The sequence below is a fragment of the Equus przewalskii genome, chromosome 17 (genome assembly GCF_037783145.1).
Source record: "Equus przewalskii isolate Varuska chromosome 17, EquPr2, whole genome shotgun sequence".
Taxonomy (NCBI): domain Eukaryota; kingdom Metazoa; phylum Chordata; class Mammalia; order Perissodactyla; family Equidae; genus Equus; species Equus przewalskii.
The window spans coordinates 46002303-46028025 of NC_091847.1; the positions used below are offsets into that span (position 1 = coordinate 46002303).

Here is a 25723-nt window from a genome sequence, read left to right on the forward strand (position 1 = left end):
TCAATAATCACCCTAAATGTAAATGGATTGAATTCTCCAATAAAAAGACATGGAGTGACGAGATGGATTAAAGAATACTCAACAATATGCTGCCTCCAGGAAACACATCTCAGCTCCAATGACAAACAGAGGCTCAGAGTGAAGGGATGGAAGATGATACTCCAAGCTAATGGCAAACAAAAGAAAGCAGGTTTTGCAACACTTATATCAGATAAAGTAGACTTCAAGATAAGACAGGTAAAGAGAGACAAAGAGGGGCAGTATATAATGATCAAAGGGAAACTCCATCAAGAAGAAATAACACATAAATATCTATGCACCAAACACAGGAGCACCAAAATACATAAAGCAACTATTAACAAACCTAAAAGGAGATATCAATGACAACACAATAATAGTCAGGGACCTCAACACCCAACTTAAATCAATGGATAGATCATCCAGACAAAATGTTAACAAGGAGATAGTGGACTTAAATGAAAACCTAGACCAGTTGAACTTAATGGATATATATAGAGCACTCCATCCCAAAACAGCAGAATACACATTTTTCTCAAGTGTGCATGGAACATTCTCAAGGATAGACTATATGTTGGGAAACAAGGCAAGCCTCAATAAATTTAAGAAGATTGGCATAATAACAAGCATCTTTTCTGATCACAATGCTATAAAGCTAGAAATTAGTTACAAGAAAAAAGCTGAGAAAGGGACAAACACGTGGAGACTAAACAACATGCTATTGAACAAACAATGGATAATTGAAGGCATTAAAGGAGAAATAAAAAAATCTGGAGAAAAATGAAAATGAAAACATACCATACCAACTCATATGGAATGCAGCAAAAGTCATATTAAGAGGGAAATTCATCACAATGCAGGGTTACCTTAACAAACAAGAAAGATCCCAAATAAGTAATCTCAAACTAAGAGAATTAGAAAAAGAAGAACAAACAAAGCCCAAAGTCAGCAGAAGGAGAGAAATAACAAAAATCTGAGGAGAAATAAATGCTATCGAAATAAAAAAGGCAGTAGAAAGGATCAATGAAACAGAGTTGGTTCTTTGAGGAGATAAATAAAATTGACAAACCCCTAGCCAGACTTACAAAGAACAAAACAGAGAAAGCTCAGATAAATAAAATTAGAAATGAAAGAGGGGAAATAGCAAGGGATACCACAGAAATACAACAGATTACAAGAGAATACTATGAAAACTATATGCCAACAAAATGGACAATCTAGAGGAAATGGATAAATTCTTAGACTCTTACAACCTCCCAAAACTGAGTCAAGAAGAAACAGATAATCTGAATAGACCAATCACAAGTAAAGAGATTGAAACAGTAATCAAAAACATCCCAAAGAATAAAAGCCCAGGACCAGATGGCTTCCCAGGGGAATTCTACCAAACTTTCATAGAGGACTTAATACTATCCTTCTCAAGCTATTCCAAAAAATTAGAAAAGATGGAATGTTCCTAACACATTTTATGAGGTCAACGTCACTCTGATACCAAAGCCTGACAAGGACAATACAAAAAAGGAAAACTACAGGCCAATATCACTGATGAACATAGATGCAAACATCCTCAACAAAATATTGGCAACCTGAAAAAAGCAATACATCAAAAAGATCATATGTCATGATCAAGCGAGATTTATCCCAGGGACACAGGGATGGTTCAACATCCGCAAATCAATCAATGCAATGCACCACATTAACAAAATGAGGAATAAAAACCACATGATCATCTCAGTAGATGCAGAGAAAGCATTTGACAAGATCCAACAGCCATTTATGATAAAAACTCTTAAGAAAATTGGGATAGAAGGAAATTACCTCAACACAAAAAAGGCCATTGATGACAAACCCATAGCCAACATCATACTCAAAGGGGAAAAACTGAATGCCATCCCTCCGAGAACAGGAACAAGACAAGGAGGCCAATTACCACCACTCTTAATCAACATAATACTGGAGGTTTTGGCCAGAGCAATTAGGCAAGAGAAAGGAATAAAAGGAATCCAAATAGGGAGCGAAGAAGTGAAACTCTTGCTGTTTGCAGATGACATGATCTTATATATAGAAAACCCTAAAAAATCCATCAGAAAATGATTAGAAATAATTAACAACTACAGTAAAGTTGCAGGGTACAGAATCAACTTACAAAAATCAGTTGCATTTCTATACTCTAATAACAAACTTACAGAAAGAGAACTCAAGAATATGATTCCACTTACAATCACAAAAAAAGGATAATACAATGAAAACTATAAGACATTATTGAAAGAAATAGGTAATGACATGAAGAGATGGAAGGTGATTCCATGCACATGGATTGGAAGAATAAACACAGTTAAAATGTCCATACTACCCAAAGCAATCTACAGATTCAATGCAATCCCAATCAGAATTCCAATGACATTCTTCATGGATATAGAACAAAGAATCCTAAAATTCATATGGGCCAATCAAAGACCTCAAATTCCTAAAGCAACACTGAAAAAAAAGAACAAAGTTGGAGGGAGGCATCACAATCCCTGACTTCTAAATGTACTACAAAGCCATAGTGATCAAAACAGCATGGTACTGGTACAAAAACAGACACAAAGATCAATGTAACAGAACTGAAAGCCCAGAAATAAAACCACACATCTACGGACAGCTAATCTTTGACAAAGGTGCCAAGAACATACAAGGGAGAAAAGACAGTCTCTTCAATAAATGGTGTTGGAAAAACTGAACAGCCACACGCAAAGAATGAAAATAAACCATTATCACATGCCATATACAAAAATAAACTCAAAATTGATCAAAGACTTGAAGATAAGTCCTGAAACCATAAAACACCTGGAAGATAATATAGGTAGTACACTCTGACATTGAAATTAAAATGATCTTTTCAAATATCATGTCTTCTCAGACAAGGGAAACAAAAGAAAAAATAAACAAGTGGGACTCCATCAGACTAAAGAGCTTCTGCAAGGCAAAAGAAACTAGGATCAAAACAAAAAGACAACCCACCAACTGGGAGAAAATAATTGCAAATCATATATCTGATACGGGGTGGTTAACCTCCATAATATATAAGGAACTCACATAACTGAATAACAAAAAAACAAACAGCCCAGCAGAAAATGGGCAGAGGATATGAACATTTTTGCAAAAAAGATATACAGATGCCTATAAACACATGAAAAGATGTGCGACATCACTACTCATCAGGAAACTGAAAATCAAAACTACACTAAGATATCACCTTATGCCTATTAAAACGGCTATTATCACTAAGACTAAAAATAACAAATGTTGGAGAGGGTGTGCGGAAAGGGAACCCTCATACACTGCTGGTGGGAATGCAAACTGGTGCAGCCACTATGGAAAACAGGATGGAGATTCCTCAAAAAACTAAAAATAGAACTACCATATGACCCAGCTATCCCACTGCTGGGTATCTACCCAAACAACGTAAAATCATCAACAATCCAAAGTAACATATGTACCCTTATGTTCATTGCATCACTATTCACAATAGCTAAGACACGGAAACAATCCAAGTGCCCATCAACTGATGATTGGATAAAGGAGACGTGGTACATATATACAATGGAATACTACTCAGCCATAAAAAAAGAAAAATCATCCTACTTGCAACAACATGGATGGACCTAGAGGGAATTATACTAAGTGAAATAAGCTAGACTAAGAAAGACAAACACCACATGATTTCACTCATGTGTGGAATATAAACAAACACACGGACAAAGAGAACAGTTCAGTGGTTACCAGGGGAAGGGGGGTAGGGGATGAGCACAAGGGGTGAAGAGGAGCACTTACGTGGTGACAGAGAAGAAATAATGTACCACTGAAATTTCACAATGATGTAAACTATTATGAACTCAATTAGAAAAATAAAATAAGAAAAAATGTGGAATACCTTCCTTTTACACCAATGCTGTAGTTTTGGTGTGAAATTACAATGCTGTATGCAATGAGTTGGAAGTATGAGGGGAAAAAGATCTGGAATTTGTGAGGGAAAAATCCCTCACAAATTCTCTCCTTGCATTTTTTCCCTGGTACTTACTCCAGTGTTATTATCATGATGCCCTGCAGCTGGATGACTGTTGAGGGGAATAAAGCTTAAAATATTTGGTAAACCAAGCAATATGATGGCAAATCAATTGGAAATGGAGGTTCATGTAACTCCATTTTATCCTGAAATCTCTCTGCCCATTGACTCAAAGTTTCTGATATTCTGAAATAATAAAAATGAGAAATAGATTGGAGTCCAAAAACAAAGAAAGAGAAATGCAATTATGTAATTGCCTAAGCATATCTGTTTCTTTGCTTTTGACCTGTGTGTGTATGTATGTGGGTGTGTTGTTTACCTCAATAGCCATCAGCCATGGCGCTTCTTTTTGGGAAGAGAAACCTACATTTCATTTGGGAAATCACCCTTATCCCATCATTAGTCATATGATTTGGGTTTGGATTGATGCCATCTGCATCTCCAAGGGAGTGCTCTGAGTGGCTTAACATAATAATATATGTTAAAATATTCCACACCCTGGGTAATAAGTAATAAATATGTTCCACACTCTGGGAAATAGACATTGGTTCAGAAATGGACACGTGACTCAGAGCTAATGTAATAATAGGAGAAACTTGCTGTGGCTCTTAGGAAAGAAATAGGAATTTTCTCTTCTATTGGACTTGATGTGATATGAAAATGAGAAGGTTTAGACTGCAGCAGCTATCTTGATAAAACAGAGGCTACTAGCCAGTAAGGGACATAGAGAAAGACAGATCTGAGATATATAAAGACTTGTCTGTAATGATCCTGCTTGAACATCACTGCCACACCACACTGAAGTGAAATCTCTCTGATATTTTGGAGTTATGTACGCCGATACATATGCTCATTTTTGTGTCAGCCAGTTAGAATAATGTTTCATGTCACTGGGAATTGAAAGTGTGCTAATAGCTAAAAAGGAGGAGTGTATTGAAATATTTTCACTGGGAGCTGAAAGCATACCAATAGTTACAAAGGCAGAGGATATTGAAGTATTTTTACACGTCGAGCACTGTCGTAGGCTTTGATGATATAGAGGGGTCATGATCCCTTCCTTCATGGAGCTTACAGTTTAACAAGGAAAATAGACAAGTACATCAACAATTAAACATAATGCCAATGGAGCTTACAGTTTAATAAGGAAAACAGACAAGTACATCAACAATTAAACATAATGCCAATGTGCTAAGTGTAAGATAGGGCTATGCCTCAGGTAAATAGAAGTAATGAGGCAGGGCACTGATATAATGGAGCCTAACCTGTGATTTTTTTTTTCAGTCTTTGGGAAATGTGCTTGATCTCTACGACTTATGAGTGAAAAGCAAATATTGAGTATCTTTTTTTTCCCGTAAGAACAATTTTCTTTTATAAGCAATTCTTTTTCCTTAGAAGAAGTGAAAGCTTTTTACTCAATTCATGTAACACCACTTCAATTACTGAAAATTTAAAAGTGAAAGCTTTCCCTCTTAGTTAATGCATAATAGTTTTATAGACAAGTGGTTTTCAAATTTTGCTGCATAATTTAATCAAATTAGGATTTTTAAAAAATCCTGATGATCAAGCTATGTCCAGATACCAATAAAATCATAATTTCTGGGAATGGATCCAAGGCATTAGTATATTTTTATGAATTCTCCAGGTAATTGCAATGTGCAGCCAAGTTTGACAACCAATATTACACCTAAGTGCTTCTTAAAATTTGATGTGCATACAAATCACCTGGGGATATTGTTAAAATGTAAATTCTGCTTCCATTGGTCTGGGATGGGGTCTGAGAGCCCGCACTGATAACTATCTCACACATGATGCCAGTGCTACTTTGAGTAGCAAGGTTATAAACCAGTGCTATCCAAAGAAATACAAGGCATGTCACATGTGCAATTTTCCAGTAGCCACATTAAAAGCATAAAACAAAACAGTTGAAATTAATTTTACTAATGTATTTTATTTAACTAAATTTATCAACAATATTATCATTTTATAATGCATTCAATATAAAATTATTAATGAAATAATTTACATTCTTTTTTTGGGTAAGACTTCAAATCCAGTGGTTATTTTACACTTATAACATATCTCAAATTTGACCACTCATGTTTCAACTGATCGATAGCCACATGTGGCCAGAGGCCACCATATTGGACAGCAGAGTTATAGGCCACTGGATTCCATAAATCTACATCGTGAAAATACCAGACTACATTACACCAATTTTTCAAGGAAAATTTGAAAGCATGTATTACTTACCAATAAGTTTCCAATTAATATGACCATCATGTAAAAAGGAATACAGCTGAAATGGCCTGCTACCTTAAAACAATCCCATAAAGTCTCTATCCACTCTCCACAGAGAATTCGGAACACATTCAAGAAGGAGTGGAAGAAGTCATGCATGTGCCATCGTGGGAGTTGACAGTCTTTGTCTATTTTGCAGACACATTCTTTGTAGCTTAAACCAAACAGCTCCAGGCCAACCACAGCAGAAAAGAACATAAATGTGAACAACAGCAGGACCAAGTCTTTCAGGGCCTCCAGTGAGTTACTAAGAGTCAACATCAGAATGTTAAATGTCGTCCAATATTTCCCCAATTTGAAAATTCGCAACTAATAGAGCAATGTAAAAAACAAGAATAAGAAACAAACAAGAAAAAACCTGGTCACTATTTATCATGATGCACATTTAAAATTTTTATCAGCATTATACAGATACACATATATAGTCTTTTACGTAGTATTCAGTTTTTAGCATTATTAATAGTAACCTCTGAAAATTCATTTTAGGTACAAAAAAATTCTTAATACATCATGCATATTCTATAGCATTTTATACTAAATCCATACATAGCCTCTTCTATTGATCTGTCAATTTCCATTCAATATTATACTATTATAATTACTCTAGTTTTATGTTTTAACATCTTGTAGGGCAACTATCCATTCTTTCCTTTGCTTGTCACAATACATGGGCTGTTCTCCCACATTCTGACATAGAGATGATATTGAAAAATTGTGTGAGGTTCCACTGAATTCCATTGAAGGTCCTATTGTGTATTTCCCTTTTAAAGTAACATATTAAAGACCAAACACAACATTCTAGGTGTAGTCTGAATATTTCCCTTCTTTTCATTAGATTTTTTATTTCTATTGACATAGCATAAGATTACCTTAACATATTTGGCTACCATATCTCAGTGAACTTAGTCATTTAAAACCCATACATTGTTTTTATATGTGCTATACCTTTCCCAGTTTTTTATAATACTTAGTTGGCTTTCTGGACTCATGAGTAGGACCTTACATTTAGTCAGGTAAAACTTAATCATCTTAGACTCAGGCCATTACTAGCTTTTCAAATATTCTTTTATACTCTCTTTTATCACACTTTCTGTATTTCCCAGTCTGTTTCATTCATAAATTTGATAACTACATCTTGCATATATTTCTCTTACTCATTAAAAATGTTTATGGATGAGGATTTAAGACAGGGTTCTGAAGGATTATTTACATAAGATCAAATCTACTTAACTGTTCTTGATTCCTGCTACATTCCTTCAACTTGTTACTAGAATGTGGCAATATATTATATATCAAATGTTTAACATTTCCATAAATACCATTCTAATAACAATATTTCTTTGCCTAGTTTTCTGATATTTATCATCACCCTACATTGCAGATATATACTGATTCTGACAATAATTTTCATAATAATATTCTGATGGCCTGATTATTCTTTTACAAAGTTTTCTACCCTACATGTAGAAATACTCGCCTGATTCCAGTTCCTCAGTTACACACTGGTATTCAGCTTCTGACACTCTCCATTATCCTGCCTCTCAAAACTTACCCAGTAACCCTGGCCCTGCTTCCTAGAACTATATCTCAAGGGTGCTGCATATATGGCCATTTCCTTTAATGCTTGGGTCAAATAACAGCACTGGTGACTGCTTACTCTTTGCTGGGGGCACTTTCTAAGCTCTCTATATACAAATTAATTCATTTAATACTCCCAATGTCCCATAGGGGTAGGTATTACTATTCTTTCCATTTTATGTCTGAAGAAACTAAGATAAAATTTCATCAAATAAAATTTAGGTCTTGGATTCTACTTACCACCCTGAATGATCGCAAAAGAGCCATTCCATGAATATTCGTTAGATAAAGTTCTGCTAAACCATGAAACACAATTAGGCAATCATAAATGTTCCAACCTACTTGGAAATACCCATATGGATGCATGGCAATTATTTTAAAAATCATTTCTGCTGTGAAAATTCCAAGAAAAACCTAAATAAAAACAAAACATGTGGATGAGAATATGATTCCAGTAGCTCCTTCAGAACCTCATACACAGAAACTGAAACTTCTCACTGCCACATTCTTCACAGTTCTTCTGTCAAGATCGGATTAGTTCTGGCGTCTGTATTACAAGGAAAGACTCATACACGTTATATAACAATCCAATGTCAAACTCTCTACACAGAATCTTCAATTATTTTAATCAAAGCCATCCTGGAAGAAAACGAAAGAATATTGGAGGGTGAAAATCTTTCCATTTTGAAGTTCCTTTTGGGATATGGAGTACATGTTACAACATTTAATTTTTTTAACTATAAAAAAATTTTTTAAGTACTTATAAGATCCGGAAAAAAAAAGCAAAGTAAACCTATGAAAACTGTCTTTTAAAAACCGTAAAATTATCAGAAATAACTAAATTACTGTTTTGGTATCAAGTAAATGTATAATTCAAAACTGGTTAGCAGTTTGGCTGTTTATATTCATACTAAGCAACCAAACAACAACAACAATAAAAGCAAATAAAGTTAAACAATATAGATTTGCTTGAATGTGACTTATTTTTAAGCTCCAGAAATCTGTTCTGTCTTCTGCACTGTACATGAAAAAAGGATAGGCAACTCTCAAAAATACCTTGCCAAAATGATAAACTCCAATCTAAGGCAAAGACACGTGGTTAGAGAGATGGGGTCAGGTGCAGCTGTAGTTGGGATTCAGAATTCAGGTGTCAGTGAAGAACTTATGTCTCTTATTTCACCTCTGCCCTACTCTGATCCAGGGGCTGTGGTACCAAGAGAGGGTAGATTTGGGAAGGGAGAGGAAATAAATAATTCCACTTAAACTGACTGCCAAGAAACCTGAGGAATCCCAAATTTAAATAGCAGAATTTTAAACTCTAGCTATAAACCTATTCAGTCATAAGAAGGTTTACAAGCAGGGCTGGGGGCAGTGGAGCGGGGAAGCATGAACACAATACTTCATTCAATACTCTCACAATGCATTTGAAACATCCTGGAGTTACAAAGTAAAATAATGCAGATGTGACAACTAAAGAAAAGTTGAAATTGAAAATGAACATAATGTACAATAATAGCCTTACCAGGTTTCCAATGCTGAGAACACTGATGGTTTCTTCACTCATTGGATAATGTTCCAAGGCCAAAAAATACATGTTTAGAATTATGCATATGGTAAGGATAAGATCAGTAAATGGGTCCATTATAATCATATGGACAAACTCTTTCAATTTTAACCAACAGGGAGAACAATTCCAGATCAAAAAAGTTTGAGCAAATCTATACCAACACAATGAACATCCTTTCCTGGATTTTTTAAGTTCTGAAACAAAAGAATAGAAAAGTTAAACATTAGCAAATTGGTTAAGTTCTACCTAACAGACAACTCTGACTTTTGCATGCAAAGAGAGGTTTGAAATCAGACTTACGATTTGGAATTAGCAAACTGAAATATTTCATACTAATAAAAATGAGAGCAAAGTACATTTTCTCTATTTTTTTCACGCTTGCTGAGTAAGACAAATGAAAATGAGAAGAACTGTATATTAGAACCGGTTCTGTGTGTTAGAATTGTGTTCAAGAAAACAATTATGGAATATAGTTGAGAGTACTATGATTTATAATTTATAGATTTCTATGCTTTACAAAATAATGCCCTTCAATATTGTCCATATAATGAGTTACTAGTTATAAGTAGAAAAAGCAGAGACAAATATAGAAAGGGCATTAATATATTAATGCTATATACTTCAACCTCTTTTTTAGCCATGTTAATACTTCTATGTCATTTTCAATGTTAAAGAAAATTCCTTGGCACTCTTTGGTGACCCTTTCCAATGTTTAAAACACTACACTTACGGAATTTTTATGCATTGTTCATCCTAATATTCTCAGATTGTTCCTTAAATTTTAGTTATTATCACCTAAAATTCTGAAGAAATTGCAATGATTTCTTTACAAGTGAATCTTATGAATAGTACCTTCCATAGTGTCTAAATACTTTTTACCTTACCTTCTTTACGTCTGATGGCAGCATCATCCAACATATCCAAAGAAGTGATCGTAGAAGTTGGTGATCTTTTCTTCATTTCTATTTGAGTGGTGTTGGTCTAAAAAGAAAATTGATGAATCTAATAATGGCTTCTCCCTTTTGTAGATCCAAGATTATAGCTAGAGGAAGGTTTATAGCCTTATTAAAAATGCTGAGTCTTACCTCCAGGAGCCTCTCTGTTTTCTACCATTTGCTACTCTACACTATAGGCAGTATTAAACTGATTTGAGATTATTTGGAAAACAAATGTGTGTAACTCAGAACTCAACAAAATAATTTTATACTATGAAGTCAACTAAAAAGTAGCATAAGATGGGAATATTAGTGGTATTACCCATATCTGACAAAGAATTCAATGTATAGTTTAGGATTATTGTAAATATCCAGTTGTCAAACATGCACTGAATAATAAAAGCATTTATCTAACACCTTAAATTTTTTTCCTTGAGGATATCTTAACTTTGTAAACTCTTGGTAAAGTCAAAATGATTTAGTGTTGTGATGATGAAATAAGTTTTGACGAATATCAGACAATAGAATGGATTTAAAAGGATTGCTTTTGTTAGAACATATATGATAATTCCATAAAAGAATCTAGCCTTTCCGTCTCTCATGTCTTTCGGGTAATGGTTTTAAGATACCCTCTGTTTCGCTGATGTGCTTACATAGAGTTAAAGAACCCTTGCATTGGAAAGGCACTCAAACTCCTAGGCTTTGATGTAGATGCTACAAGTTCTAAACATTCATAATTATTACAAGTATAGCCCCAGATGTTTCTAGTGACCATGTGTGAAATGAGTATTTGAATTTACACTCTAAGAAACTGACAATGGGCAGGTGATATTACACCATAGAGTTTCCAATAGTTTTTACATTTGGCACACACAAAGAATGATAATATTTGTATGTTTGTTAACTTGTTAAGTAGGTGAAGCTAAAGAGGTGAAATAAATAGTAAATAAGTTTAAATAGATGAAGCTGCTCTTGAGTAGAGTTAACTGGCAGGGGCTGCCGCTGCCCTAACACTGAGGGAACTCGTGGTTGAGGCTCACCCATAAGCCCTACTTGGCGCTCTCTGGGTGGCAAGTTCTGCTGCGGTCTATCTGAAGTGGCACGATAGATATTAAGGGAATTATGTTCATCTCACTCAGAGTCAGTCAAGTCGTCTCTAATTTCACAAATACTGGGGCTAGAGGAGGTGAAAACCAACTGTACTACGCACTGCGTTCCATCAGGAAAATGATGGATTCTGCGGGTCTACAGATTTCCGTCCTCTCACCTTTCTTTTTTTGATTGAAAAAGTAGGCTAAAAACTCAGGACCTGAGGTTAATTTATTTACTTAAGCCATGCTTATTCCAGAAAGTACTTTTTAGCTGACCTGCAAAGTTACAGAAAATATGTTATAATTTATATAATCCCAAATTTCCATGACTTAACCAACAGAAATATAATTTTTCTGTTATTAAGATCTGACAGGGATTTCCTAGGTGTATCTTCACAAAGATGATACTTTGTGATATAGTGGCTAATACCCTCCACTGTACTCAACACAGAAGAACTACTTCTCATAGATCTATTTCTGATAGTGACAGTGTTTGATGGAATCATCAAGGAGCAATTCAGTAAAGATAATTGTCCGTGTTGGGAGGACTGAGCGGGGAGGAATGGGAGAGTAACAATGTTACTGTTGATATAGTCAATGCTCAATTCTCTGTTAATATGGCTTGAACTATGGGTGTATTTTAGAATATAAAATGAACGAACCATGTATCGGTCTAGTAATATATTTACCTTGACTGCGCTTCTCACAAATATTGAATGAATGCTCACAGGTTGGCCAATGACAAAGAACATAGCTATCTTACCATGCAAATTGGGAGGATCATAACTCAATAACTCTTCTTTTCTGAAGTTTAAGAGCTAATAAGGGCATATGCCTCAATTTTAGACAATCCAGTTAAAATTTGACTGAAAAACGGGGCTGGGATTCTTCTTCTCCCGACTGGTTAAATTTTCCCTGGAGAGGAGGTGTGAAGAAGGAAGAAGCCAGTCCTATTTCTAGCATTTAGCAGTGAATGCCTGAAGAGTTCGTCTCGGACTCAGACTTGCTCTCTCTACTGCAGCCACTCTGGCCTTTTTAATCCTCTGACTCACTCTGTTCCTTCTCCCTATATAGCATGAACTCATTCTTCAGACACGAGCTCAAGTGTCACTTCTTCATGAAAACCTTTTCTCACTCAGAGAAATCCTTTATTATAGGCTCTCAAAGCAGCATGTTTCTCTCTTTTACAGCACTTGCCACAGTTTCATTTAATTTTTTTTAGTAGAGAATAACACAGTGAACCCAATAACCCATAATACAGATACTCAACATCTAGCTTCAACAATTAATAACTTTATACTCTTCATTTTACACGTACTACTCACCCTACTTTTTTCTGAAACATTTTAAATCAAATTTAAGATATTAAATAATTACCAGAATAAGCTTTTAAAAAATCATTACCACAGTCAGTAAAATTAGTAATTCCTTACTATTATTCAATATCCAGACCATGCTCAATTTTCTCTCATTGATCACAAACATTCTATTATAGTTGATTTGCTTCAATCAAAATACAAAAGAGATCCACATATTATATTTAGTTTACTTTTTTCTATGTGATTTATTTGTTGAAGATATCGGGTTGCCTATACTGTAGAATTTACTTCTTTCTTGATTTGGAAGATTGTGTCCTATTAGTGTAATTTAATGCATTCTTTTCTCTCCTATACAGTAGTCTGTGGAAAAAGATAGTTAGATCTAGAGGTTTATTAGACTTAGCTCATATTTTGGCAAGAATATATGGTACATGGTGTTTTATGTTTCCTATTTCATAACATCAGGAAATAGGTAATGTCTGGTGGTCCTAGATTTATAATTTTGTGTTTGTGATAATTTTACAGTCTATCTCCCCATTAGACCATTAGTTTCATGAAGATAGCCACTATATTTGTATTTATTAATTGTTTTAGCTCTAATGCTTAGTACAATGCCTAGCATATAGCAGATAATCAATAATGTTTTATTTAATTAGATAGATGAGCTTTAAGGATGTCAGTTTAGATGGGCAAATATTTTTGAAAATATTTGTATTCCTACAGTTTACATATCTGATTCTCTTCCTGAGGTTTTACCAGTAACTGGCAAATCATAGGAAAGTTTCACCTGCAAACTGTGTAATTGATGTAATAATATTGTTTCAGCCTTGCGCCTCCAGAACAACAAAGTGGTGAAAAATGGGTTCTCTTCCTCAGTGTTGAGAAATTAGATAATCAATAAATATAGATCAAACTCTGCAACTGGAATTCCTCAATTAGGATTAAATTTGAGAATTCATGAAGACACCTTTCATACTTCTGGTACATAGCTGACACTCAATAAATATTGCACATTATTATTATTATTTTAATTATCATTAAACGGGGATATAGTCAAAGACTTAAGAATTTTGTGTTGATGGAATATTCTCCATATGGAGTGCCGTGCCTTCTGTGTTTGTCTTCTGTGTTCCCTATAATTAGCCATTAACATTTTTTCAGTTGCTTAGTATATTCTAAGCATGGACAAGTGCTTTACAGCATTTATTTCATTTGAATCTCACAATAACCTATGAAACAGTTACTATAATTATATACATCTTACAGATGTAAGCTGAAGTTTAGAAAGGTTAACAGATTTGGCAATATCATACATCTATTAGGTGACTAAAATGGACCGAAATCTATATTTATCTGACCATAAAACTGCTTTTAGCTAATACGATCCACTGCCTTCCTATGAGCATTTAAGCAATCTCCTGGTAATTCCAACATTGGAATTAGAATCTGCATAGTTTTAAATCAGATCAGTCACCTAAAGGGTCCTCAGTATGTTCCATTTTAAATTCTTCTCTCTCCAGCGTTTTCTTATGTATCAATAAAAAAGGAAAAGAAAATAAATTTTGTGAAAATGACTTTCACTCTGACTTCCCAGAAAACTTCTGCGTGACAAACTGTTCTAGTACTCTTCCAGGAAAAGAAATCCTTTATAATTGAAAGATTTTAATTAAAATCAGAAAGGCTTTATGTGACCCAGAGCAGTCAAATGAATGGAGATATTGGGAAATTGGGAAATAATCCAAGTTCTTCGTAAGCATAGTTAATAGGGCGTCTCATCTTAGGATAAGAGAAGTATTATGCTCTTGGATACATTTGTGTGTAGCCATTGACATTTGAAATGCCACTTCAAAACAAATTACACATTCAACATATCATTCAGGCTGTAATCATTCAATCTGAAGGACCCCAGACTCATTTCTAGGGACAGAAAGCTTTTGTAATTTATTTTTCTGTGACTTCCTCATGGGTAGAATAACGGCTATACTCAATAGCCTCGTTTTATACATGTTTTCTTCATATGGTCTATAATTGCTCCTTGTTTCAACAGTATGTAGATTATGGATCTCAGACACAAGTATCTATCAATAACTTGCCATTTATTATGACCCTACATGATGTCATTCAGGCCCCACTTTTTAGTAGAATGACTTTTCTAGAGCTTGTTCGTTGATGATGACTTTTAAAGAGTTACCTATGTAGGAGAGTTAACATTTTCCCCTTTTTGACCCAGAAGGTACCCTTGGTATTAATGAACCTCCTAGCCAGGCTTACTACACATTCTACTTAGTGCCAGAGTGTATCTTGGCCCTTTACTTTTCCCCATCTCTTTTTATCCTCTTTAAAGGAGAGAGTCCTGGGTATAGCTCCTTTCTATTCTTTGTGTGCTCCCTCAATCTACACTTGTTCCATCTAGCAGAAAATGTATTTCTAGTTTTTTCTTTTTCCAGGGTAGGCAATCTTTATTAGCAGGTGTTAAGAGTACAGAATTGTAACAAATCCAGAGGGATGAAAAAAGAGGCAGGGCATGGCTCCCCTCCCCAAAGTGAGGGCCCTGTAACTAGACCAGTGGAGTAGGACCGCTTTGACTTGACTGTGGACACTTTGGGCCCAGCACCCTCCAAAGAACAAGCTCCCAGGCAGGAAGGCTCCACCCAACATGGGGAGTGGGGGAAGTAACACCCCCTGGAAGAGTCATGAGCCAGGTGGCTTGGCTTCTGTCCACTGCATACCTTAACAGCTCCAGGTAGGGGTGTTAGAAGACAGGGCTAAACCTATCCCTCTCCAAACCAAGGAAGAGGTTTGAGGTTGCCAGGTCCTACGGAATACAAGAAAGCTACTTCTGGTTGCTTCCTGGGTCCTGTTCTTACTTTTAGCACACTTACATCACAATTTAGATTTTTAAAGATAATTTTCTACAACTTCTTTAATGCTACTTCTGTCATGGAAACTTTTAGAGTCATAGAACAAATCTTTTACTATGAGGCTAAAAGTCTGAAAATATATTCAAATATAACACTAAAGCTATTGAAAATTAGGTTAAAACCTTATCAAGTTTTACTAACCACGGATTTAATTATTCCATGGATAAAATAATACCCTATGTCATGATGCATGGTGCATTTCTTCTTGAAGGAGCTAGAAAGCCAAAAAATGACTTTTTTCTCTTTCTACAACTTCAGTACTGTCCTTTTCTGCATGCTTTTAGTATTTCATGATTGCTGAATTGTGGAAGGCACTACCCCTTTTGAGTTGAATGCTGCAATTTTCCAAGTTAATTCTGATGTGCTGTCTGAAGCAAGTTTGAATTAATAAACTATATCTACATTAAGAAAAGTCAGATTTGAAAAAGCTATAATATACTTATAGTTTATCAGCAGCAGTAATACACGTTTGGGAACAAAAAATTTGTGTATATTAAAGAAATCTTTAAAGATGTTGGTCACTATTGCCACAGTGCAGCCAGGAAAGAACGTTATATAGCAAAAGTGCTCTTATCAAAATCACTTTTGATCTTCTTATCAAGAACCACACACAGATTTTGACCATCTGGTAGAAGGCAATCTACCCCAAGACCTTGAGAAGATAACTCAAACTCTGTGATTCTACGAAACATTGAAAAAATTTTTTACCTCAGCTGCTTCATTTCCTTCTTGAAATTCTTTTAGAGTCTGCTGAAATTCTGGTTCAATCTTCTTAGCTTTCTCAGCAGCTGTCTGCTTTTCTTCTTCATAGGACATAGCAAGTATGCCCAAGAATAAACTCGCCATATAAAAAGCAAACCAAAAACTTATCACAACAAAAAATATCATGTAGACTTTCCCAGAAGCATAGAGGATCTAAGAAGAGGTGGACAATAAGACAAAGACGTTATTTGTCTTCCTGTAATCACCTATTTTAAAATGAGAAATGTAATTTTGTTATGAAAATAATTTAGCTATAAGTAGAAAGTAATCACAGAACAGTTTAAGTTCCGGCTCTACCTGAAAAATTAAGCAAAAAGCTCTTCAACTTGAAGGTATAGATGTAAGATACAAAATACATGGTAATACCTAAGGAATAATTTAGTAATTTATTTAACTTAGAGTATTTGACTTTTATATCTTCATTAATAGAGAAAACATATTGAAAGTAAAAAATTTTCATCTCTCAATAAAGAAAGCTGGGCAGTCTGAATATGGAAGATTGTTTCCTTAGCAGTAGAATCTTTAAATATATAAAATTCAATGAAGTCAGAGAATGAATGTTTGGAGATTATTTTCTTCTGACCATTACTCTATGGAAACACCATAACAAGGTACAAGGTCAGGTCTACTCAAAGTGTGGGGAACAGGAATATTTCTGTCAGAATAACTGCTTTGGTGAAGAACCTTTAGGCAAACTACATGCGAAAGTCATATAATTCACTTATATGAAGTCAACTAATGAATAGAAAAATACAAGATTTTAGATTTCCAAACTGAGCATGGACTAGATTTTATTTCATAATAATTAACTAAGAGATCAAAAAATTTAAAAATTTAGAAAATTATGAGTAGACACTACAAATCCAAAATACAGTCCACTGCTTTATCCTCATTGACTAAATTGAACAAAATTCAAGAAAACAAATGAGAATAGTTTTAATTTTTAAGCATCCATTTGAATTAATAGATAAGTATTATTTACAGAAAATATTGTGTTGATATAACAGTTACTAATGTTTACAGATTAGTAGGAGTTCTAACATTCAACCAGAAATAATTTCTGATTAATCCATAGTATATTTGTCTTTAAAAGTATTTTTAACAAACCCTATTATCCCAGTGAGTCAGCTATTTATGATTTGGTTAAATATTTTTCCCATTGAACTAGCTGTCATATACATTGGTACATTCAAGAGTCAGTAATAGATACTATGGAGTATATCCCAGGCCACGAACATTAATAAACATTTATGTTTATTACCTCATTAATTCTGTGCAGTACCTTTGTGTGGTATTTACTGTACTATTATTTCCAATATGCAGAAGAGAGATGAAAATGAGATAGGCAAAATGACTTGCCAAAGATCTCACAGCTATGGGGGAATGCCCAAATCTACAACTTTTTTTCTTTCCACCATATGAAGCTGGCAGAGGATAAAAGTATACACTCTTATTAGGATGGAGAAGAAGACAAATTCTAGTTCTATTATATTTTACTATAAAATCGGAGCTAATTATAGCCCCCATATAATAGATTTGTTAAAAAATCAAATGAAATGATACATGCAAAGATCGTAGCCCATGGTAAGGATTCAATACACATTAACTATTGTTAAGCTTAACTCCATTCCATGAAGACTGATACTTGGTTTTGTTCCTTTCTGTACCCATGGTGCACCAAACAGTACTTGGGTCAAATAAATATTTGTTGAATGAATGAAGAATGATATTCTCCAAAACATGAGCTGTACTCTTTGGGGATAATTCCTGAATTTCCCTAGCCATAATCAGTTTAGTTTAGGGCAATGCTTACAGTATAAATTCAGTCCAAATCAAAGCAAGCCTTATCTACTCTAGTTAATAAAAACTTAGAGTGTGGGGCCGGCCCCATGGTTGAGTGGTTAAGTTCGTGCGCTCCACTTCAGTGGCCCAGGGTTTCCCTGGTTCGGATCCCGGGCGCAGACATGGCACTGCTCATCAGGCCACGTTGAGGTGGCATCCCACATGCCACAACTAGAGGGACCCACAACTAGAATATACAACTATGTAGTGGGAGGATTTAGGGAGAAAAAGCAGGGAAAAAAAAGAAGATTGGCAACGGTTGTTAGCTCAGGTGCCAATCTTAAAAATAACAAAAAGAAACCTTAGAGCGCAATAATGATGAAGGTCCTGAATGGACTCCAGCACCAGGGCACTTCCAGACTGACTGCTCATTTCACTGGTAGTGAAAAAGCATCTCCCTTAAACCAATGCTAAGAAGAAAAGTAGCTAACATACTTTGAGGGCAGTAAAGAAAAAAAAAGCAAGACATTTACTATTGTATAAAGTGGCACAATCCATAAATATTCATTTATGTTTTTGTTTATTAAAATTTCATTAGGCATTTCTATGTGTTAGATGCTGAGAACACAAAACTTTAAAGAAGACAAAATATTCCTTCTTAGGTAGTTCATCTCCTAGTGGGAGGAAGAGCTGAACAGGCAATTAAAATAACTGCTATCAGAGGCAATTATAGGGTACTGTGGAATTCTGGTGTAGGATATGCCTAACTCTGAGAGAAGGGCTTGGGGAAAAGCTCAGAGAAGAAACCTGGCTTTGAGGCATGAATTTGAGGCATGAGACTGAAGACAGAAAGAAATGTGAATTTAGGCAGAGGGTACAACATACTCTGAAACAAGAAATTATGGGAAAAGCTCATTTAGGAAATCAAATAAAGCAGAGAGTTTATATTGGGACATTGGTAAGAAATAAATCTGGAGAGCATCTCTCAGTTCCTATGGGAACCTCATCCCATAGGAATCTGGAAACCACTGAAGGATTTTTAGAAGGAGGATAACAAGATAAGATTATTTTAGAAATAAGTTCCTAGTGTTGTGGAGGAGGCAAACAGTTTGGGAAATAGTATAAATGTTAATCTTACAAAACTAGAAAAATATAGTTTGCATAAAGAAAAATGCAACTTGTAATATTTTCATATACTTCTTTTACTAGAAATATACTTGTGCTACATGTATGTTTAGTTTACTTGATTTTAATTTAATAATATATCATGAACCTTTGTGCCAAAAATATATCACATAAACCTATCATTTTTACTGGCCTGTACACACACCCACACACACCATAATTTATGTACCCAATTATAAAAAGTATGGTGTGTGTGTTTAAAAAAAGAATGTTCTCCTTCAACTACAAATATTTTTGGAATTTAAAGTAATTTATTTATTTTATCCAATATCCTTTGATAGTAACTACACTGCTAAAATAACACTGCATAGTCTACTGTGATAAAACTCTTAAAGGAAAACTGGATCTCCATTTTAACGAGTATTATTATCTTTCTGAGAAACTACGGCACACAAATAATGAGTTATGAAGAAAGACACTCAGAATTTGGATTTCAAGTCTCAACAGCAAGTCTGTTATAACTGGAGCACGGTTGAATATATTTATTTTTTTTAGCAACTGTTTGTTATATATGTTTTTTTCTTTTTCTTTTCTTTTTTTTTTTTGGCAGAGAAGGATTTGCCCTGAGCTAATGTCTGTTGCCAATACTCCTCTTTTTTTCTCCCCAAAGTCCTAGTGCATGGTTGCATATCCCAGTTTAAGTCCTTCTAGCTCTTCTGTGTGAGCCGCCACCACGGCATGGCAACTGACAGACAGGTGGTGTGGTTCCGTGACCAATAAGTGAACCTGCGCAGGCAAAGTGGTGAAAATGCTGAACTTTAACCACTAGACCCTAAAGGCTGGCTCTGAATTTTAAAGGGGAATAAGAAGAAATAGAAGAATTGAGGAGAAAGAATACATTGTAGGCATTCAATAAATAATTGCTTAATACATGGTAATCTCATAGGTTCAAAATTTTTGACTAAAGAATTAGTACCTAGAAATGCTCTTTACTTAGTTAATATCGAATGTATGATATTACAGAGCATAACAGTGATCTCTGGCAGATATGAGTGTTGTAACTTTGGGGAGGTTATTCAACCACTCTGATCTTACTGTCTTCATGTATATATACAGATATATATATATATATACATATATACATACATATATATATACTGATCTTGCAGTATATATCATATATATATATACTGATATATATACATACATATATATATATACACACTGATCTTGTAGGATTACTTCAAAGATTAAATGAGATATCATACATAAGGGCACAGACTTGGGCACAGTGTTAACATATAGCTGGACATTCAACAACTCCAGTTCTCTTTTCTTCTATCCTCAACTTCTTTTCCACATAAAAATTTAATAAACTCCATTACACTTGACCATTATTTTAGAAGGGAAGAGCATGGCACCATTCTTACATGCAGTGCGGATTCTCTCTGTTCTTACCTGGTGATAAAGTGCTTCAGGGTAATCCTGTGTCATTAGCCGAAATAGGGCAAGTAAGGCCCAGCCAAAACTGTCAAAATTTGTGTAGCCATCATCGGGGTTTATGCCAGCTTTTACACACACATATCCTTCAGGACACTGACTAAGAAGACAAAGAAAGGAAAAACTGTTTACTCTTACGGGACTTTTAGATTATGGCCAAATCCTAAATATAGAAACCTGCCCATGAATCATAGAGGGCTCCCTTTTCCACAGGGAGTAACTGGTCTTCTCCCAAACAATTCCCAGCAAAAAGGCTGCAAATGAGTTAGATTTTAAATTGATATAAGTGAGCAGTTGTTAATTAAGCTAACAGAAAAAAGGGCCTCACGAACAGTTTTTGCCAAGCCTTTGTTAAAGATTTCTTTACAACCCAATATCAAAGAGAAAGAATAATTGATGGAAAATAACACTGATAAAAATACAACCGCAGTAGGGGAGGGCTTAATTTTCAAATGATCTCACCTCACTCCCTGAGATCCCATTATTTAAAGGTGAGAAAACATTTATCACATCAATAATTCGGGAGCAGTACTTGCATTTCAGTAGAAAGATCAGATTAAACATTTATTTCATTTCCTTTCATGGAGTCTTCATACTTTTTTCTACTGGGGGCTTGGGTGTTGTGGTCAATTATTACAGCAGTGGCCTCGTATTATCATACTTTCCCCTATCCACACCCTTGTATAGCTAGCTTCCACATTATTCTGGCTTTGGCCATGAGACTTGTTTTGGACATTTGTTAGCAGTTAACAAATGTGATGTAAACATAGGTTTAAAAAGTATTTGTGCATTGAGGTTGCTAAATTGCTGACCCACAGAATCTGAACAAATGAATTTTTGTTCTTGTCTTAAAGCATGAGCTTTTGGGATATTTTACCACACAGTAAAGTATGATGGGTACAGGTGCAACATTGCATGACTTTCTCTTCTGGCCTTAAAATGCATCATTGCGATTCTGACTATCCATGACCAGATAATTTCAACAAGCATTTCAGGTCATATTTGAGTTTGGGATGTCCATAAAAACAGGTAGCTAGAGTGAGACTGGGTAGACATCATGTGATGGAGGCGAAATTTAGACTTGAGAATAGAATGGAATCCCAGCGGTAGCTGGGCAAAAAGAGTTGAGCAAGTGACAAAATGGCTAAATCATCTGAATAAAAGTAAACTACATAACTCATGCTCCCCTCCCACCATGTGCCTTTCGTCAATCTGGGCCCCAGGGCCTATGAAAGAGCTGAGCCTACAAATGGGTGTCAAGTCATCCCAGCTGAGAAAGTAACATAAGAAATTACATGAGTCATAGTACTGCTGAGAAGCACTTTACATAATTTTCTTATCTCTTCATCTGAAATTATAAGACAATAATACTTAAGAACTTTGTCATCTCACTGAAGAATTATTTATAAGCACCATTTTTAAGAACAATAGGCTCTTTGTTAATGTATATTATAATCATAAAAGATATACAAGCCATAAATAAGTGAAATAACAGCATATCTTCACTATTTCTTTTATTCAAAGGTTTCCGGCCAAAGAAAAGATTATATTGTTTTTCTTGATAATTGTCACTAGCTCTCAGGAACACTGAATGCAGAAAATCAGATCCTTGTTTAGGTCCCAGCTCTGCCATTTACTAACTTCTTGACCTCGAATAAATCATTTAGCTAGTCTGCCTATTGCGTTTTCCTGTGAAATTGGATTAACAGTATTCCATATTGTACACTTCTCAGCATAGTTTTGATGATAAAATGAGATAATGCAATCAAATAGGAATCACTAGTAAAGCAATAATCATTCAATAAATACTACTGATTGGTGATACTGACTTGATAGAAGAAAATTTTAACACCACTTACCCAGCATCTGTTCCGTTGCCACAAAGGAGAGCATACCTTTCTCCTTCCAAATAGTAAAAGTTTTCTGTTTCTGAAAAATAAGAAAGAAATGATATTCTATATCTAATATTGAGTAAATAACATATCTGAAAGCTATTTAAATCTGCACAGATGAACAGTGCTCTCTAGTGTGAGAAGGAAGGAGCATATAGCCCAGCCTTTTTTATCTAGGAGGCTATCCTAGCATCTGATGCACGGGCCAGAAGACCTCAGGCAATTCACCTGTTTCACTGCACTGAAAGGGACAAAGCTCAGCACAGAAGGAGGAGAATCTCTTTCAAAATCAGAATTCAGAAAAATGAATATAACCAGCCAGGTATGACTAGACACTGGAAGGAAAAATTCCCAAGACTAATCTGTTTGAAAGCTGAGGTCCTCTTCTTCCAGGGCTTACTCCTGATGACCTTCCTGAGCAGAAGACCAGATTTTTCTGTCTGTAGGCTTAATTTCCATTCTCTTCCCATATTGAAGCTTATTTTTCTCCATGGAGCATCCCGTGCCAATTACTTTCCCTGATGTCATCTAATGTCCAACACAACCCAAGCTAATCTGAGTGATAGCCGTAGAATTTATCCAGGTATCCTTATCTGTTGTCAATCAAAATGTAAGTTGTGTATTTATAGATATCAGTCACCAGAGTTGGGAACATACATGCAAAAACATTGGTTTTTTCAGGTTTTGAATTCAAATCACAGAGATCAAACCCATCAGTCCTGAGGGTGTGTATGTGTATATATACACATATACATAGCATACATATATATATATACACACACATACAAATATATATATGCAACAATGTATAATCATATACACAAAATTGAAGTGTTCTAATCTTAAATAAAGTCACTTTAATTTGTCACCTAAAGTAATTTTAGAAAAATTTTTAAATCATAAATAGGAACCATTGATCAAACCTTTAAAATGGCAGTAAAAAAAAAAACGAAATTTGACATTAGTAGAACTGGGCAGTCTGAAGCACTTTCTAAATCCAAGGACTATGACATGGTAATTAGGTTAAATAATGTTTTACAAATCTAATATTTTCAGCAATTTCTAGCATGTTCTTTGAGGAAATGGAATGACTAGAACTGGAAAAATTTTAAAGTGTCAATCTTTAAAAAGCTATTTCTTTATAATATAATATTGTACTTTAACAAAGATGAAAAGAACCTGGATTCTATTTTCTTAGCAATAATCAGTGAAGTAGCAAAATTCATTTATTTTTTAGATAACTAGCATATTTTGTTACAACATCAAAGAAACCAAAGGGAATCTAAGATCTAACGGGCCTCTCCTGGTGTCCTCATCACCAGAACTAGGACCATGAAATAGATACATATAATAAGGAAACATTTCACATACTCATATACTAATAGTTTTGTGTTACTTGCATTATAATCATATTACGAGTAAACCAATGAGCAAAATTAATCAAGATTTGTTTTAGAACTTATTAAATCCAAAGTATAAATAAAATTAATGTAGAAGGACTATATAAGATTTATCAATACTTTATTTTTATTAGTTGAAAAATATGCTTTTATGCTCAATATCACTAGTCATTAGAGAAATGCAAATTAAAACCACAATGAGGTATTGCCTCATGCCTGTTAGAACAGCTATCATCAAAAAGACAAGAGATAACAAATGCTGGTGTGGATGTGGAGAAAAGGGAGCTCTTATGCACTACTGGTGGGATGGTAAACTGGTACAGCCACTATGGAAAAGAGTATAGAGGATCCTCAAAAAATTAAAAAAATAGAACTACTACATGATCCATGATTCCACTTCTGGGAATATATCCAAAGGTAACAGAAACACTAACTCAAAAAAAAAACTCTGCACTCTCATGTTTATAGCAGCATTATCTACAATAGCCAAAACATGAAAACAACCTAAGCGTCCACTGATGGATGAGTGGATAAAGAAATTGTGGTATATGTATACAATGGAATATTATTCAGCCATAAGAAATGAAGAAATCCTACCATTTCTGACAACATGGATGGACCTTGAAGGCATTATGCTAAGTGAAATGAGTCAGACAAAGATAAATAGTATTTGATCTCACTTATATGTATAATCTTAAAAAAAAAGCAAACTCATAGAAAAAGAGATCAGACTTGTGGTTAGCAGAGGTAGGGGTTAGGAGGATGGGGAATTGGAGGAAGGTGGTCAAAAGGTACAAACTTCCAGTTATAAGATAAATAAGACTAGGGGTGTAATGTACAAAGTGAGGACTATAGCTAACAGTCCTGTAGATACACAGGAAAGTTAAAGCAAATCTTAAAAGTTCTCATCACAAGGAGAAAATTTTTTTCTTTTATTCTTTTCTCCTTTCTTTTCTTTTTATTGTATCTATATGAGAAGATGGATGTTAGCTGAACCTACTGTGGTAATCATTTCACGATATTTGTAAATCAAACTATCATGCTGTACACCTTAAAAGAATATAAATGCATTTACTTTTTTCTAAATACTGTCAGAAAGGACCTGATAATTTTAATATGAGAGAAAAATCCAACAGGAGAGTATGGCCTGGTGAGAAGGGAATAGGTGTTTTTGTGTGTATGTGTGTATGTATGAGGAAGATTGGCCCTGAGCTAACATCTGTGCTAATCTTCCTCTATTTTACGTGGGGTGGCACCACAGTGTGGCTTGACGAGCAGTGCTAGGTCTGCGCCCAGCATGCGAACCTGCAAATGTGCTGCTGCCAGAGCAGAGCGTGCAAACTTAACCACTATGCCACCTGGCTGACCCTGGGAATAGGTTTTAAAACCACACTGAGCTTAGTCAGAATCCTAGTTTTACCACAGAGTAGTTACAGTACATTGGAAGATTCACTGAATTTCTCTGAACTTCCGTTTCCTTGTTTGTA

At 34.9% G+C, this 25723-nt stretch overlaps 1 protein-coding gene across 2 annotated transcripts in view; it reads right to left on the reverse strand.

Moving 5' to 3' along the window:
- The window catches only part of SCN7A (sodium voltage-gated channel alpha subunit 7), an 86686-nt gene that overhangs the window by 28750 nt on the left and 32213 nt on the right, over positions 1–25723 (reverse strand). For both annotated transcript variants that reach the window (XM_070581527.1, XM_070581528.1), the window contains exons 8-14: positions 22804–22873; positions 20903–21044; positions 16484–16690; positions 10394–10490; positions 9465–9703; positions 8183–8356; positions 6317–6673 (exon numbers count right to left, since the gene is read on the reverse strand). In XM_070581527.1, coding sequence (XP_070437628.1) covers positions 6317–6673; positions 8183–8356; positions 9465–9703; positions 10394–10490; positions 16484–16690; positions 20903–21044; positions 22804–22873 — 1286 coding nt within the window. The remainder of the gene's footprint in view (positions 1–6316; positions 6674–8182; positions 8357–9464; positions 9704–10393; positions 10491–16483; positions 16691–20902; positions 21045–22803; positions 22874–25723) is intronic.